This window comes from Palaemon carinicauda, chromosome 16, assembly GCF_036898095.1.
Source record: "Palaemon carinicauda isolate YSFRI2023 chromosome 16, ASM3689809v2, whole genome shotgun sequence".
Lineage (NCBI taxonomy): Eukaryota > Metazoa > Arthropoda > Malacostraca > Decapoda > Palaemonidae > Palaemon > Palaemon carinicauda.
The window spans coordinates 16,539,538-16,559,130 of NC_090740.1; the positions used below are offsets into that span (position 1 = coordinate 16,539,538).

The window sequence follows — 19,593 nt, forward strand, 5'->3', positions numbered from 1 at the left end:
TTATAAGATTTTTTATTTAATTTCCTTTAAATTTAACTCTAAATTTAGCTCTAAATTTAATGTATTAATAACTAAATTCCTTCTATAAAACCTGTGTAAAATTTTACTGGGAACTATCTAATCAGTCGTGTTTGTAAATGCTCTGGCATAATTACAGCTTAGAAATGGTCATTGTAATTGGAATAACTCATTTGAGCTTCTAAAACTTCTCGCATTGTAAGTAAAATTTACAAATTTAATAAATTAACTCTTAATTTGAAAATTTCCTTGTGATTACTTAATTGTCTAAGTACATATTAAACTTATTTCCTAGTCATAGCCAGGTTGACTTTTAACAGAGAACGAAGATAGTTCTCAGATTTTCTGAAACTGAAAAAAATAGCTTTTCTGACAAAGCGACTAGTCAGTTTTTCTGATAATGGCTCTGACAATAGGGTAGGCTTGTATTATTAACACATAAATTACAACCCTAGTTGGGAAAGCAGAATGCCATAATAGCCTTAGTTCACGAGGATTTCTACTAAACGTGAAGTATTAGTTTATCTACTATACGTGAAGTACTTATAAATTGGAAATAAAACAAACTGTCTTTATAATACTAAACCTTAACTTTAAAACCAAAAGTACTTGAAAGCAATAAGACTCAACCCAAGACTGGAAGATCATAGTACAGATACCATAGCACTACATATGACTAAAAAAAAATTTAGTGCTCATAGAGATGCTTACCATGAACTAAAACATCTAAGACAAACTTCACTGAGGAATTAACACTAAAATGTTCCAGTGCAGTGGTTGATAACTAAAATTTTTAAAGAATCTGGTGTGAGGGTGGGAGATTGTGGAAAGAATAGGTCAGACCATAAGGCGTATAGAAGCGAAAATTAGCTGTAACCAGATAACGGTTCCAATCTACTACTGTCTGGCTAGCCAATAGGACCCAGCAAAGATAGCAGTCTTATCTCTATGGATGGCTGGTGCCCTGGTAAACCTAGCAAAACATTAGAGGAGCTATGCTACTAAATGCATTTACTGCGATCATATCCTCTAGGTTATATATAATGATTTTTAGTCTGAGAAATATCTAAGAGTAACCAGCTACTAGTCATGAATGGGTTTTAAAAGCTTGAGCTTTTCACTTCTCACTTAGTCACCACCCTGCCACATAGGAAAGTTTTTAAGCTTGCCCCTAAATTTCTATCATAAAATATCTTTACCTGACAACGAATCTGCCTACTGAAAACTATACTCTACGGAGACAGCCATCTGCTCTGTTTAAAATATGTCAGAAATTATGAATGAAAATAAATCTCTTGATATTGGTCGATCTGTGCTGCTTTTGATAGTTTTGCATGAACTGTTACTAAATAATCTACGGTCCATTGGCGTTGAAGATAAAGCCTTAGAATACCTAAGACTACTTGGATGGTAGATGTTAGTGTACAAATTGGATACATTCATCGTATGAACCCTTCAACAGAGGGGCACCCCAGGGGGGAGTGCTTGGCACAATCTTTCTGGATCTACTATAGGGCTATCGAAAATGCTACAAAGGAATGGTGTGGATTTAAACAGATTTGCAGATGACACTATTTCACTTCTCCATAGATGTACATGACACTAACGAAACGATAAACCGAATCGTTGATAGTGTCTGAATGTATGCCATTTTAACTATGAGAACAAAACTGTACTCTTTGTGGGTAACAGAAACAGCGAGAAGCTTGGGTGATATTCAAATTAACATAAATAATGACTGTGACGATATCTAAAGTTCGAGATCAGGTGTATTTCTTGACAGTAACCCCTCTAAATGCCAAAATAATTTTATAAAAACTGCTGGTTATCAAAAACCTGGATGAAAATTCCGTATACTTGTGATAAACTGTTATTACCAGGATTGACTACTGCAACTCTATTACAATTTACCAAAATTGCAACAAATTACAAAACATAATAAACAGAGGAGCAAGACTGATAAAAGGCGTCCCACCTAGAGAAAGGATCGTCCCCTATACTAATCAGTTGACACTGGCTGCCGATTAAAGCGAGAATTTAATTTAAAAGTATGTACAATAACCACCAAGTTATCATAATCGGTCGTCCAAAATACATAGAATTTCTATGTAGCCAACAAATCGTGTCGACACGAGAATAGTTAGATGGCTTGAAACTGTCAGAACCAAGATAATGTCTACTTTAGGCTCTAGAGCCTTTAAATATGCGGCCCCAAGACACTTTAATTAGCTCCCACAAAACATTCGAATGATTGAAGACATTAAGGCTTTCAAGAGGAAACTGAAGACTTTATTTGAAAAATCATAACAGTAAATGAACAATACGTGATCTGAAACGATAAATGCTCTGAACGAACAAGGTAAAATGACAGCGGAGGTTCTATAGAGAGTAGGGTTTTACTGCTGTATGGGATCGGTAAAGCAGCCACCTAGGTAAAAGTATAGCTTCAAGAAAGTCTTACCAGGTACGGTAACATCACACAAACTAGGAGGGTGAGTAGCAGGCACGAAGGTAACGTCTGTCATACATAAACTGGCAGCTACTTGGCTGTAAGTGAGCTTTAATGAAACGCCAGAAATGCTTTTCTAGTAAACTCAAGCAACCCAGGGCCCTGAGACTAATGATTTTGGCAGCCCCAAATTATGGTGCTTTGGTGACCTTTCTTTTCTGTCTTCAATTTATAAAACATGGAAGGTTAATGTCTGCAAGGGACAAGTGGTGCGAAAACATTTTCAATATGTGATATAGAGTACATCCTAATGATTATTATCCTTGGAAAATCCTATGATTATCATCCTTAGATTTATATATAATTGTTGTCCACTGTGTTGTTTGCCTGCCAGTCTTTGCCAGCTGAACAAGTAGAGATTAGGGACTACACTCAATCTGGTAGCACTGATTGTTGCCAGATCCTTCTATGTGGGTTTCAAGCTTCTGACGTCTTTAATCCTTTCTCGCTACTCATTGCGATCTTGTATCACTATCCGTCGGGTATGACCGATGGGGTGGACAGGCCTTTAAAGAATCTGTAAAACGTGGATGTTAACACTTTTGCCACTGACTGTACATGTGTATGTGCATATATATTGCATTATGTACTATACATATTATAGTTCCTGAACGCATATCCAGCTATAGAAATGTAGCTAATGCCAATCATTTGTGAAGTAAAATCCCAAGCCTAGGACAGTTTATAAACTTTTTTATATTCAATGTGCCCCTTGGACAATTTTATAGATTCCTGCGTACCACTAGTTTTCAATTTAAAATGAATTGAAATTTACTTTATTATTGAATCTCATTGCAGATTACCTCGTTATGCTAAGTACTGGCAATTCTTTCGTATCAAATTACTACCTGAAGAGTAAAAATGTACCATTTGCCACATGTATTCTTACATAACCTTAAATTCTGTTCACCCATATTTTATCTAGTGACACTTGCGCCACCCCCTCCCTTCTCACGTCCAGACGTATATTTTCTATTCTCGCCTCCATTTTTAACATTTTAAGTATTCGCTTGCCTTGATGGAACAATCTTTGAATAAGTTATTTATCCCTTCATCTAAATATGCTTTATGGACTCCATTGCAATTATTACCTGCCTGTGAAAGTTGTCCGCAAAATTTAGTTGATTAGGCGAGCTTGCCCGACGATGCCTGCATACCTTTACTTGATGCATATAAATGAGAGGAGGCTACAATAAACCTCTTATACCTGGCTATAGTTTTTTTATGTTTCTAGTTTTTGGACTAATTTTTGCATAACCATTTATATTACATGTTTTCAAGTTTTTAAAAAAAGCACAATTGGCATGCTTAGATTTTTTTTCTTTTACTAACCAAACGCTACACACGATTTATTATTCTCATTAGCGCTGTACGAAGTAATTAGGTTTTATTGGTTTACAAAAGTCTTCTCACTCTACTTTTTTTTTTTTTTTTTTTTTTGTCATAACAAAAGTGCTGTTCCCCTATCTCGGCAGTACTGGCTTTCAATTTCATATTCAATTTAACTGGTCTTGTAACGCTTAAGGTTTAAATTCCCTAAACATTAATTTTGACAATAGTTAAATCGGTGTATATTTGTGGTTTTGCCAAAAATATAGTGGTAGCCATCGCAAGTCTGAACAGTTACAATGACTAAATTAGTGGGAGAGCCATTATGGGTAAATTAGGTTAACATGTATCAGGCAGGGTCGGAGCTCCAGCCACCGGGCACTGATTGGTTAATCGCCGGCCGTTCGGTCAATTTGACTGTTTGCCCGTCAAATCTTATACGGGCTGCCAACGCAAGAGCCCGTGTCTTGCATAAGGCAAGGCAATCTACACACACACACACACACCGTCAAATCTGCCTGTTATCAGGCATACCCAACGATCACACCCGCTCGTTTGGACCGGCCTTTACGCACCAGTTCTGCTCAACCTTATTTTATCTGGTAACAGTTAACATGCATAACGAACCATTTGAACGACGGTGCCAAAGATATTATTCTTTGGCACCGTCGTTCAATTAGTTCATTATGCATGTTGCATAAGATTTTTCATAACTCTAACCATCCTTTACATTCAGATCTCCCTGGACAATTCTATCCTGTTCGTAATACTAGGCAGGCAGTTAAATCCAATAGCCAGGCCTTCTCCATCATGAGGCTCAATACTACACAGTATTCTAGAAGTTTTATTCCAGCTGTTACCAAGTTGTGAAATGATCTTCCTAATCGATTAGTTGAATCAGTAGAACTTCAAAAGTTCAAAGTTGGAGCAAATTTTTTTATGTTGACCAGGTTGACATGAGTCTTTTTATACTTTATATATGACGTATCTGTTTTTGACGTTGTTAATAGTTTATATAGGACATATCTGTTTTGGCGTTGTTACTGTTTTTAGAATGATTTATTGTTAATTTATTCTCATCATTTATTTATTTCCTTATTTCCTTTCCTCACTGGGCTATTTTTTCCTATTGGAGCCCTTGGGGTTATAGCATTCTTGGTTTTCCAATTATGGTTGTAGCTTGGCTAGTAATAATAATAACAATAATAATACATATGATGTCCTGTGTCCTCACCACACTATATCTGTACACATTCTTTTAAGCAATTACTTCCCTTGATTTAATAATCTTTGAATACTATAATTTATCTAGGTAAGCTTCATATTTTCTATTGCATTTTTGCGTTTACTGTTATTTAAGAGAAATAAGTCTTCCTTCCCTATTCCTCTCTAGACATCCTACCTCTAGCTCGTTCTCCATCCCACCTGCTCCTTCCCTCCCTCTTCTTTTAGCTACCTTTTGCTTTCCATCACTCTCGTCACCAACCTCTCTCTCTCTCTCTCTCTCTCTCTCTCTCTCTCTCTCTCTCTCTCTCTCTCTCTCTCTCTCTGCATATTCATTATCTTTTTTCTCAATCTGTATCATTCTTCGACCTATTTCTTTAATAGCGAGAAAAAATTTCATTTTTTTTTTAATTCTTTTAACCACTTCCATCTCGTAAGTTAACAATTGCGATTACAAATTTGTCTTTATTATTACAAAGTTGGTGCGCGACAACTCATAGAATGAACGTTCTTGTCTATATGACTGATAGATTCCACATTTACCCATAGTTCTCGCCCTTTTGCTTAACACACTAGAAACTTTCGCCATTAGCACAAACGGGGTGGAGTATATTCAGCCTTGGTCACTTGGGAAAATAATTAAAAAAAAGAAAAAATCTCTCCTTTCTTTGTGTGTGTGTGTGTGTTTGTTTAGCTGTGTCAATTCAAAAGAAATGTGCCGTGGCTCACTAGTGACTGAAAATTATTAATTATGTATAATTCCTGATTCAAGAAATTATTTATTAAAGGAAATATATCTCCCTTCCTGAATAACCTTCAGTTATAATAAAACAAGACTCTTGCGTTTCAAATATATATTTTGTGTTCTTAATTATATAGCAGTATTAATGAAACACTATTTATATGAAGGATTATTGAATACAGTGTTTACGTTTTGCCATATGTTTAATCATTTTTTTTTTTTTTTTTTTTTTTTTTTTTTTTTTTTTTTTTTATTATTGAAATTAGGGCCCCTGGGTAACGGAGGGATAATCTATTGCTGAGCAGTCGCAGGTATTATCTGAACAAAGGTAACACAGGCTCTGATAGTTTCAACTGCCTGAGTCGTCGTTATTATTATTATTATTACTATTATTATTATTATTATTATTATTATTATTTTTATTATTAATTGCTAAGCTACAACCCTAGTTGGAAAAGCAGAATGCTATAAGCCCAGGGGCCCCAACAGGGAAAATAGCCCAGTGAGGAAAGGAAACAAGGAAAATTAGAATATTTTAAGGACAGTAACAACATTGAAATAAATGATCATAATTATAAAGTGAATATAATATATGTATCCATTAGGATGAAAGTTAATGTAATATATGTATTCATTACGATACTTATTACATTAACTTTATTCTATAATTAACGACGACTTACGCAGTTGAAACTATCCAAGTATGTGTCACCCTTATTCAGATAATACTTACGACTGCTCACGGAAGCAATAGCCCCTAATTTTAATCTAGAAAAAAAACATACCAAACATATGGCAATAAGTATACACCTTATGTACTAACCGAGGCCCTTTACTTCAATAGGCGTAGGAGATGATGATGATGATAACTCTATCAGTATTGTTTTTATATTTTATGTTATGGCAAATTATTCCACTACTGTCTCGTTACAAGAAGGTGTGTTTTCTTCTTCTCGTTTGATTTAAGAAAACCAAAGATCCAAGTTCTCTATTCTTTCCCAAAACACACATTAGAAGTCTTAGGGGTTTCATTGCATTTATAATAAGGTGACAAGTAAAATGCACATAGATCATCACGAATGCTATTCAAATTCAAATTCAAATTCAAACAATTTATTGACAAACAGTGGTCAAAAGGAGCTGTTAGTCTTGCTAGATAGCCCACTCTATCTTCAATTTACATAAATGAACAAAAGCTAAGTACAAAAGTAAAACCTAGTAATAATTTACATAAACCAAAAAATACATTTAGTAACAAATAGTTTTTACAAATGAAAACACCTTCTACATGAATAATTTCAAATTTACCCAAAGTAAATTAGCATAAACCTTATATGTTTATTTCACAGAGACTGAAATTACATACTTAATCATAGTTATAATTTGATAAAATAAACAATCCAACAACACCCCAAGTTTCAGTAGAAATAGACTAAAATAAATATATGAATCGAAAGATATTTTAAACGTTTTAATTTTAACAGTTTATCGACATAAAAAAGGCCAAAAACCATGATATTACAACTGGTTTTTTACAAAGGAGAATATTTGACAATTTACTTAATAGCTTTCAAGGCGGCTCCTTTCTTGTCGGTATTTATCTGAAAGTTATTCTTTATCTGTGCATGCTTTCAATATACAGAAGTGTCATATTGTCCAAAGATTTCAAAGTGTTATATCCGTAAATCTTGAAAGCATAAGTTTTGCAAAGCGGAAGGAAATATATGATCATGAAATTAGTAAATGAGTGACATCACCAGACGTTGAAGACCTTCGTGGCTAATAATTCCAGAGATGCGGTGAGGCTATCAGTGACTTCAGGATTTTTATAGGTTTCCTTGTAAAGGATATTTATAAATAGTAATTCTTTTGGTTTCTTGAAATCTGGTCCCCAATGACAAATGCTTGAATGAGTTTCACTCCAGTCGCCTATAAATGACTCAAGTGGCGAATCTTTAGCACACTCGACTCTCAACGGTGAACATCAACGAGCAACAATGAAGTTTCTGGTCTGTATATCCCATTGCAATTTCAAGTTTTATTTGTTGCATAAGAAACTTCGGAACTGATTGGTTATAAAGAAAATACAATGTAAATTAAGTGACTTTAAGTTACTCCATTTGTATTGATTTTATATTTTTCAATCGGCGCGTTTTGTTATATATGAATATACATTTAAAAGCATGTTAGAGCTCAAAGCTGATACTTAATATTTCTTTTATCATCTAAAATCACGAACTAAAGTAATAGTTAGTTTACTGCAATGTGATGTCATTTTTCATAATATCTTCGTATTCTATGGGTATTAAATATCCAGTATACGTTGTTATATTATAAAAAATTCAGGAGATTTCGCACTTAATACAAAGTGCCTCTACAGCGACAGCTCCTGTATTTTTTCAAATATATAACATATAACTGTGGATTTTTAAAACCCAAGATTCTTATACACGGCATGGTGTTTTATTCGAGTTTTTTTTTCGTATACTATGTTAAATGGGTTAAACGTTAAAGTTTATTTCATTAACACAAAGATTTACATTGGTTAGCTCCAGCAGGGAAGGGGTGTCAGGGTTGACAGAACAACCAACACAGACTTGAGGGGTGCCATTTTAACTCGGAAAAGTCTCCTAATAGCTGATTGGTTGGGAGTATTTCTGTCCGAATACTTCCGATCAATCAGCTATTAGCAACTTTTCCGAGCTGATAAGGCACTCCTCCGAGTCGGTGCAAACCTGCCTCTAAAAAAAATTTACTATAGGACACAGATTGCTGTTCGGATTGTATCATGGAGGCTAACAGTTGTAACAAGGTTTTTGGAATGGAAGTATAAATATTAAATCAAGATTTCTTACTTTTTTTATTTTTAGGTTATTATCAAATTTTTCGCTAGTCAAGATATTGATTGATAGGTACTTTTTAGCATAAATAATCTTTATCTACTGGGTACTGACGCTTAAGCTGATTTACTAAATTCCTTAAACGGTTCCTCATTTAAAGATGAATATGTTGTAGAAGAAAAATATGATAATGCTTAAATATATGAATTGTTCACATAATTTCACGAAGATATTTTATAAGTTCAATATATTAAGAATTGTGTTCTTTTAAAAGCCCTTTTGGTTGTCTTGGTGAAAACGTATAGGGAACTCCATAAGCTTTACCGCCATATATTACTAGCTCTGTAATGCGAATGCCAAATAAAATATAATTCTGAAATCTATTGATAACTAACGTGAATGTGATCTAAATCTTAGCATTAACACAAGATGTCGTATGTTGATGAGACATTATTTTGTAAGTCTTTAGATAAGAAAATATAGCAAAGCTAGTTTGACGTCTTTAATAAAAGGCACAAAGATTCCTGTAACAAATGTATAATAAATATTTATTAATTTATTTCATTATGGTCAATTAACTGGCTGCATCTTGCAGCCTTTCAGACGGCTAATTTTCATTGGGGTGCAAATCTAAAATATATTTTGCTATTATAGTTCATATAACGACAATATCATGCAAGTTCCATTGGTAAATTTTCATTGAGAAAATATTCTATTACTTGGGCCTTGATTTCATACATAATCAAACGCAATTGGGCAGATGGTGACAGATTTAAAAAGGTTTCGTCAATATTCTTCTGGAATTTGAATATATATATATATATATATATATATATATATATATATATATATATATATATATATATATATATATATACAGGTATATATATATATATATATATATATATATATATATATATATGTATGTATGTATATATATATATATATATATATATATATATATATAAATATGCATACAGTTTTGAAATTTACTGCAGACTTTTTATAATAAAATGTCTCATCAAAAATAAGATATATAAAAGCATATTATAACAAGAATCACGAACGTTTCAATAAAATCTTGTAGTATCACCTTTAATAAGACATTTTTTTAAGTTTTCTAATTCTTTTACTTTTAATTTTCCAACATTTTTATAACTAACATTTATGTATTGTAGTGGAAATAACAAGCAAATGCATACGGCGTTATCACATTGCCAAAGCTATGAGACAATTTTAAATAATAAATCATACTTTGCCTTAAATAATACGAAATATTCATCACCAAAATTTTAGGCAATCGTGCTCTTGGCGGCTTCCGCTTGCGCTACTGAGATTGAGAAGCGAGATGCGGAGCCAAGTGTTGTCAGTTATGGCCATCATCGTCCTTCCTATGGCTACGGTTATGGTCACCCGTATGACCATCTTGGCTACTACCCACTAGGCTACGGTTACGTGCACCCCCATCACAAGAGGTCTGCTGATCCAGAACCAGAGGCTGAGGCTTCCCTCTCCTATGCACACCCTCATGGTCATCCACACCCCCATGTCTACCATCCTCATGGCCATCACTACGGAAAGAGGTCTGCCGATCCTCAACCTGATTTCGCCTACAGCTATCCTCGTCCAAGCTACTACTACGATCCCACTTACTATGGTTATGGTTATGGTTACCATTGATTTGACCAAAGCACAACTATGGATTATATTTTCTTCGCTGATTCGGAGGTCTCTATGTACAGACAAACGATATGAATTAATCCTGCCAAATGCCTTTGACTTTTTATCTCCTTCCCTTCTATAGATTTATGAAATATAACTCAAAAAGTGGTTTTTCTTACATAAGACCATCTTATATACGATGCATTCTTGCACCTCTTGATGTCAATATGATAACACTGCATTTTTTATTTGTAATTTTGAGTAAAAAAGAATAAAGAAAATATTTAAGCCAGGAATGATGATAGCTGTATTTAGCAAAAGCTTAATAGATTAGAAAAGTTTCTCGTAAAGGGTTGCAGATTTTGACCTCTTATTATAAACATCAATTTAAGCATGAGCAAAAGTAAAATCAACCAGAATTGCTGATATCATTATCGATGATGGTAAATGACCATTAGTATTTTCAACATTTCAATTACAAGTATTGTAATTCCTAAATTATGTTACCGAGATTAAGATCAGAATAAGATAACGCATTAATTCTATGAAATTCAATTTACCATTGACAATGCAAAATGACCAGTAAAGTAAAACCCACTATTTAATTACTTGATTCAAGACATTTTATCCCGCGTTCCAACTACGATTTTTGTACATTAGTTTTTTTTTTTTTTTTTTTTTTTTTTTGTGTGTGTGTGTGTGTGTGGAAAAAACACAATCTATAAAGCCTACCCTTAGTGCTTGCACTCCTATAAGTACAAACTGTACCGTGACTTGCTGATCATACTATTTCAGATTATTATTATTATTATTATTATTATTATTATTATTATTACTAGCCAAGATATAACCCTAGTTGGAAAAGCAAAATGCTATAAGCCCAAGGGCTCTAACAGGGAAAAATAGCCTAGTGAAGAAAGGAAATAAGGGAATAAATGAATGATGAGAACAAATTTACAATAAATCATTCTACAATAAGTAACAACGTCAAAACAGATATGTCATATATAAACAATAAAAAGACTTATGATTGTAATACTTACATTCATGAATATTAGCAGTATTCGCGAAGTCATTCTATTTTTTTAAGTTGTTTTGTTATTAGCATTATCTGCGTTAATTTTAATAGTGTCAGTTATTAGAGATTGAAGATCATTTTTGTTTATGCTTGTAAGCAAAGGATTGATCTACTTAGTAGTAATTCCTGCGTTTGTTTTTTACACCCTAAAGTACTTTTTTAGACATCTTTCAAGAGTGTTTAGAAATTTGTTAGAAAATCCTTTTGTGAGTAATTTAAATGTTAAGAGGAAAATTTGATAAATGCTATACATAGACACTGAGAAAGTTTTTGACATAATCAATAGAGAGAGAATTTGATAGTTGATAGAGATTTTTGTGTACAGACAACAGCTTGAAGAGATCAGTTAAGTTGTGTTCATGAAAGTGAATCGTTTATTACAGTATATAGACATAAGAGCGACTGGTTTCATGGGAAAGTTGTATTAGGTGATGCTGTTTTATGTCTCCATTGTTGTTCAACATCTACAGTGTAGGCCTATGTATGGACTAATGTGACAGGTTTAAGAAATGAGTGAATTTATGATCAGAATTTTATGATAAAAAAGATGAGTATAGATGTTTGCAGATAATATGTTGGTGCATTGTTATGATGAGGAGACGTCTAATAAGAGAGGTTTGAAGCATTTTAAATATGAAAAAAATAACTTATGCGAGATTAAGGTGATGCATTTGAACGGAATTTAGGAAGATAGAGTAATGAGATATATTTTTTGTATTGTGGAGGATTGAAATCTTCTGATTACTACTGAAGGAACCTGGGAGTAAATATAACGAATCATGGCAAAATATCAAAAGTGGTGAGTCACACATTAATAGAAGCAAGGAAGATAACAAGATAAATAGAAAAGATTAGTAAAAAATTTTAATAAACGTTATGCAATTGTATGAAAAGGAAAAGTAAACCAACTATCTTTGATGTTACATGAAATGTCAATGTTGAATGCAATCTAGAGACAATAATTCAGTCTATTAACTTTTTGCATATTCTATATTGTGCATTATAAATTTCATAAGGTTACAAATGGGGAAAGATTCCGTGTCAATAATACAGCTTATGTGAAAAAAAAATGGATCAGAGCCATCTGAGATGGTTTAATCGTGTGGAAAAAATACAGATGTAGTATGATGGCAGAAAGAGTGTATAACTAAAATAAAGACACAGAAGAGAGTAAAAAGGAAGGCATCAAAATAGTTATGCTATCAAAACTCAAAATATGATTGCAAGTCAAGGACAGTGGCTCCTTAACATCCGGATCTCAGCATTGATTATATTTCTTTAACTTTGTATGACTCTTAAAATTTTTAATGTGATTCTCGACGGCAAATTTACTTTTGAGAAACACATTAGGTCTGTGTCTTCTTCCATTGCACAAAATTTGGCTTATTCAGAATGCCTTTTAAGATTTTCAGAGATCAATCTAGTCTGAAGAAGTGTTTTAATTCATTCATACTACGTTGTTTCGAGTGTTGTTCTCCTGTCTGGTCTTCAGCTGCTGATTCTCATCTTAATTTGTTAGACAAAAACTTACGATCTATCAAATTTCTTATTCTTGGTCTAGATATTAATCTCTGGCACCGTCGTTTAATTAAGTCATTTTGCAAGTTGCATAAGATTTTTCATAAATCTAATCATCCTTTACATTCAGATCTTCCCGGACAGTTCCATCCTGTTTGTAATACTACGTATACAGTATAATAGTGGTACCTTGGGTTATGAGTTTAATTTCTTCTGGGAACAAGCTCACAAGCTTGTAAACTAAAATAATTTTCCATAAATACAGGAAATATACTCGATGCATTCCCATATATACAGTCAATTTTCTAGGTTTCAAAAACGAATTTAGTGAAAGAGTTATAAAATCCAACAACAGAAAATAAAAATTAATTATTCCCAATAGAAAAATTAAGATTTTACAAATTAACTTCCAGTATACCTTTGAGAAGAATAGTGTCTGGGATGAGAGACAAAGGAGAGGAGGAGGAGGAGATGATGCACCTTGGAGATAGTCTCTCCGTCCTCAAGAACCGCGGGTAAAATATTGAGAATTATCTCTCTTGAACGGCGTTCACTATCACTGAATCCCTCAATTTCTGCTTTTTGACTCTTGGTCGTCTTCTTTTTTTTTTTTTTTTTTTTTTTTTTTTTTTTTTTTTTTTTGAGTGTGTGTTCAATTTTCAGAATGACAGCTTATGACACTTTTTTTTTTTTTTTGTATGGAAAAACGACATTGCATTGTTGGTAAATAGATTCGCTAGGCACCTTACCAAAGCCTTATATGGGTGATTTTTTCTACAAAATTCTGCAAAATGTCCCACATTCCTAAAATCCTAATTTCATCTGAATTGAGAGATTCGCCATTCTGTCCCTCCTCCTCTTCCTCAGTGAAATCTCCTTCGCAACCTCTTGTTGCTCTTTCTTATGCAATTCCAACAGCTCCTTGGTCGTCGATTGGTTATTTTGCTTGTCGAGAAGATCGTAGACGACCTTGTCTACCTCCAACCCTATAGTATTTCCCAAGAATACAACCTCATCATCAACTACTTAAGCATGGTTTTGAATCTTTTGAAATTGCATCCAGGATCACACTCGGGAAATAGTGTCCACTACCTCATTAGAGGGTTCTGTTAATGACCTCCTACCAGGCTTCATCAATCATTTTGAGGCAGCTGACGATTTGGAAATATTTTTTCAAAATCTCTCCGATGGTGAGGTTGATCCTTTCGGTGACGCCAAAGCATTACTGAAATATTGTCTTTGTGTGCAGATTGTTAGAATTAGATATAATCTGCTGTTCCATGGGTTGGAGTATTAGAATGGTGCTGTTTGCCTTGCCCTTGAATTTTATTCTGATGAATTTCAACTCCTCCATTAGGTCGCCTTCAATGATTACAGATAGGCAGGAGCATCAGCCGTAAGCAACAAGGATTGGAGAGGTAGGATCCCATCAATGAGGTATTTTTTTACCTCAGCACAAACAATATGTGAGTCACCCAGCCCTTGTTGTTTGACTTCCACAGAATATTCATTTGCTTCTTCTGCACCGTGTACTAGAGGCTCGTGGATTTTCATAGTGCTACACCAGGAGAGGTTCTATTTTGCAGTTCCCCTGGCATTAGCACAGAACAGCAGGGTTAGAGGGTGTTCATGGCCTTGTGTCTGGGAATTTACTTTTCTTTGGTAGTAATGAATGTCCTCCTGGGCATTTTTATTCCAAGAAAGATCGGTATCGGCACAGTTGATCACTTGCTGCATCATGTAAGACTCCTAAGTAACAAACTGTTTGAATTCCGTAAACGAATACCGCTGTTGCTTTGACATCGGAGTTCATAGCCTCTCTATACTGCACAACACTATGAATGCTGGATCTTCTCTTGAAATTTCTTATAGAAATGCACATTCAGAATAACATTTGTGCTCATAGAAAGATGTAATGCTCATAAACGTATTTGATTTTTTGTAGTTGTATTCAAACATTCTGGTATTCAGAGTAACTCCTAGATAAAGGGGTTACTGTATATATATGCATATATATATATATATATATATATATATATATATATATATATATATATATATATATACATATAGGTATATATATGAATATTTATATATATGTATATATATATATATATATATATATATATATATATAAATATATATATAAGTATATATAGGTATATATATAAATATTTATATATATATATATCTATATATATATATATATATATATATATATATATATACATATATATATGTGTGTGTGTGCGTGTTTGTGTGTGTACATAAATGAATGTGTACCTCTGTCCCCATGTGTCTGTGTAGAGAGAGAGAGAGAGAGAGAGAGAGAGAGAGAGAGAGAGAGAGAGAGAGACAGACAGACAGACAGACAGACAGACAGAGAAAATGGTTGGTAATGAAGTTTTTCATGTTAATTCCTCGGCAATTAGATTTATGCTTCAGAAAATAGGATTTGCTATAGTTTTAATACCAAACAAATTAGAAAAACAATAAATTTGTCTTCAGAAGTTAGTTCTATATTTTTGATATTTTCCGCTTACAATTTTCATGGTTTTTATGTAATATATTGTTGTCTCCATAAACTTTAATCACCATTATAATACTATATACAATCACCTTCTGTTTATGGATTTTAATTAAACTTACATGATAACCTAATAGTATGTAATATAATTCCCACGACTGCAAATCAATTAAAAAAAAAGATAGTCTCGTAGAGTCTTTTTTTCCCTAATAGTCAAATGTGAGTTTAGTAAAAGGAAGAAAATATATCGTCATCAGATCCAATTAGTGACATCACAAGACGTTGAAGACCTCCACGGTTAATAATTCCAGAGATGCGGTGAACTTATCAGAAATTTCTGGATTTTCATAGTTTCTTGTAAAGGATATTTATAAATAGCAATTCTTTTGGTTTCTAAGAATTTGGTCCCCAATGACAAATGCTTAACTGAGTTGGACTCCAGTCGTCTATAAATGACTCGAGTGGCGACTATTCATCACACTCGACCTCTCTAGTGGCCACGGTAAACAACAACGAGCAACAATGAAGTTTCTGGTCTGTATATCTCATAACAATCTCAAGTTTGTTTCTTCCCCAAGGAAGTTCTTAACTGATTGGTTAGATAGATAAATACCCCTTTTCAAGTTATGGTTATGATCCAAAAGTGGTTATATAGATAAATACCCTTTTCAAGTTATGGTTATGATGCAAAAGTGGCTATATAGATAAATACCCTTTTCAAGTTATGGTTATGATCCAAAAGTGGTTATATAGATAAATACCCTTTTCAAGTTATGGTTATGATGCAAAAGTAGTTATATAGATAAATACCCTTTTCAAGTTATGGTTATGATGCAAAAGTGGTTATATAGATAAATACCCTTTTCAAGTTATGGTTATGATGCAAAAGTAAACGGGTATTAACTGCTCTTAGAATTGTCAGTCAGTAGCTTTTATCATATATGTATATACAGCTAAATGCCTGGCTTCTTTTAATCTTGATACAGCATACATTAATTCTTCTATCGTCCAAAATCTCACATTAATGTACAGTACTATGTCTTAAATACCGATAAAGTTTTTATTTTTCTCTCTTGGTAGAGGTATATATTTTTCATTATTCGGCTCTTTCATATATATTATGCTAAATGACTTAAATATTTAAGTATTTCTGTCACGATGAGGATTATCACTTAATAGCTCTTAGCTCAGTGTGTCGAGAAGGGCAAAATTGTTAATGCCAGTTTGTTTTTATTAGTGTTATTTGAAAAGGCATTCTAACATTTAAACAAAGGATTTCGTGAAGACAGACTTTGTCAAACGCTTCTAATTTCAGAAAGGTTTCGTCAATACTTTACCGGAATTTTGATATATATGACATTTGCAGAAAATTTTAACATATACTGCAGATTATCTTATGCCTTATATACATGTTCCCATCAAGAAAAAAAGTATAACTAACATTAGGTTAAAGATTAGTAACTTTCTAATAAAACCCTAAGAAATCATGTTATCTCGCCAATTATCACTTATTGCAATAATTTTCTATAGCTCCTATCTCTTGTTTGTCTTTTAATTTACAATAATTTTGATAAATATTTTTGTATTGGAATTTGAATTAAGAATTAAAATTCACATCACATTCCTGAACAAAACTTATATATCCAAAGAAAATAAGATTTCCGTCACTTTCTAATTACTCAACCATTTTTTTATTACACACTTAAACTAGTAGTAAAACCCGCTCTTATAAAATGTTCTATATATATATATATATATATATATATATATATATATATATATATATATATATATATATATATATATATATATATATATATATATATATTTATATATACTGTATATATATATATATATATATATATATATATATATATATATATATATAAATATATATATTTATATATACTGTATATATATATATATATATATATATATATATATATATATATATATATATATATATATATATATATATATATATATATATATATATATATATATATATATATATATATATATATTATAATTCTTTTGTCGAAGCAAGACAAAAACAAAATATTCAAGTTAGTAAAAGGCTGAAATTTACAGTCCATTCTAATAAATATAAATTTTACAACCCCTTCACAATGTAAAGATTTACTTCCCCAAATTTTAGGCAATCGTGCTCTTGGCGGCTTCCGCTTGCGCTACTGAGATTGAGAAGCGAGATGCGGAGCCAAGTGTTGTCAGTTATGGCCATCATCGTCCTTCCTATGGCTACGGTTATGGTTACCCGTATGGGTACCGTAGCTACTACCCAGTAGGCTACGGTTACGTGCACCCCCATCACAAGAGGTCTGCTGATCCAGAACCAGAGGCTGAGGCTTCCCTCTCCTATGCACACCATCATGGCCATGGACATCCCCATGTCTACCATCCTCATGGCCATCACTACGGAAAGAGGTCTGCTGATCCAGAACCAGAGGCTGAGGCTTCCCTCTCCTATGCACACCATCATGGCCATGGACACCCCCATGTCTACCATCCTTATGGCCATCACTACGGAAAGAGGTCTGCCGATCCTCAACCTGATTCCGAGCCTTCCTATGGCCATGGCTATGGCTACTACGGCTATCCTCGTCCAAGCTACTACTACCCTCCCACTTACTACGGTTATGGTTACCATTGATTTAACCATTGTACAACTATAGCTTTTCTTTCGTTGCTGATTCATGGGTCTTTTATGTACAGATGAACAATATGATTTAATACTGCAAAATACATCGGATTTTTTTATCTCCTCTTTTATAACATGATGAAATATAGACAAAGTATTATAACCAATGTAGTTTTCCTTATATAAGACCATCTTATATACCATGTATTCTTGCAACACAGCATTTTTATCTATAATTATTATTATTATTAATTGCTAAGCTACAACCCTAGTTGGAAAAGCAAAATACTATAAGCCCAGGGGCCCTAACAAGGAAAATAGCCCAGTAAGGAAAAGAAACAAGGAAAAATTAGATATTTTAAAAACAGTAACAACATTAAGATAAATATTTCCTATATAAACAATAAATACTTTAACAAAACAAGAGGAAGAGAAATTAGATAGAATAGTGTGCCCGAGTGTACCCTCAAGCAAGAGTAAATAAACAAGGTAGACAGAAATCATGGCAGCTGTTTTTAGTAAAAGGTTAATAGATTAGAAAGGTTCCTTGCAAATGGTTGCAGCTTTTTACATCAATCCCAGCATGAACCACCAATAAACTTAGCCAGAAGTTTTGGTAATATGATCAATGATGGTAAATTATCAGTAATATTTTCAGTATTGAAAATTTTAGTTTTTTATTATGTTTCCGGAATTAAAGAAGAAAATGGGATAACTCATTAGTTTTATGAAATTCTATTTACTTCTGACTAGGTAAAAGGGTCAGAAAAGTAAAACCAACTATGTGATTACTTTCTCCAAGACGCGTGATCACTGGCCTTTTTAACCAGAGTTCCATTTACGATTTTTGTACATTAGTTTGTTTTGGATGAAAGACAAGTTATCTATAAAGCCTACCCTTAGTACTTACACTTTTATTGGTACAAACTGCTGTACCATGATTTGTTTATCATACTATTTCAGATTTGTAGTAATACTTGCAGTCATGAATATTAGTAGTACTCGTATAGTTATTCAGTTTTTAAAGTTATATTGTTTTTGTCATTAACTGAATTATTTTTTTTTTTTTTTTTAATGTCAGTTATTAGCGGTGATAGATCATTTTAGTTTAAGCTAGGAAGTCAAGGATTGATATACTTAGCAAAAATTCCTGCGTTTGTTTTTTTGCATCCTGCAGTACTTGGTTTTAGACGCAATCTTTCAAGAGTGTTTAGAAATTTGTTAGAAAACCCTTTTGGGGTATAGTTTAAAAGTAAAGGTGAAAATTTAGCATATGCCATACATAGACTCTGAGAAAGCTTCTGACAATTTGAAAGCTAATGAAGAATTTTTTGTACAGACCATAGGGTGATGACCGCAGTTAAAAAATTTTTATGAAAGTAAACAGTACATTTCAGTATATAGACAGATGAGCGACTGGTTTGGTGGAAAAGTTGTATTAGGCAATGGTGTTTTATGCCTATATTGTTGTTCAACCTCTATATGTA

At 32.9% G+C, this 19,593-nt stretch overlaps 2 protein-coding genes across 2 annotated transcripts; both read left to right on the forward strand.

The window, feature by feature from the left end:
* Positions 1–4,200: 4,200 nt before the first annotated feature.
* Positions 4,201–10,462, forward strand: LOC137655153 (uncharacterized). Its single transcript, XM_068389033.1, has 3 exons — positions 4,201–4,332; positions 7,748–7,831; positions 9,959–10,462. The coding sequence occupies exons 1-3, from the start codon at positions 4,201–4,203 to the stop codon at positions 10,340–10,342; spliced, it is 600 nt and encodes a 199-aa protein (XP_068245134.1). The 3' UTR covers positions 10,343–10,462.
* Positions 10,463–15,888: 5,426 nt separating this feature from the next.
* Positions 15,889–18,235, forward strand: LOC137654961 (shematrin-like protein 1). The gene is made up of 2 exons (XM_068388857.1): positions 15,889–15,981; positions 17,606–18,235. The coding sequence occupies exons 1-2, from the start codon at positions 15,970–15,972 to the stop codon at positions 18,116–18,118; spliced, it is 525 nt and encodes a 174-aa protein (XP_068244958.1). The 5' UTR covers positions 15,889–15,969; the 3' UTR covers positions 18,119–18,235.
* Positions 18,236–19,593: the final 1,358 nt, after the last annotated feature.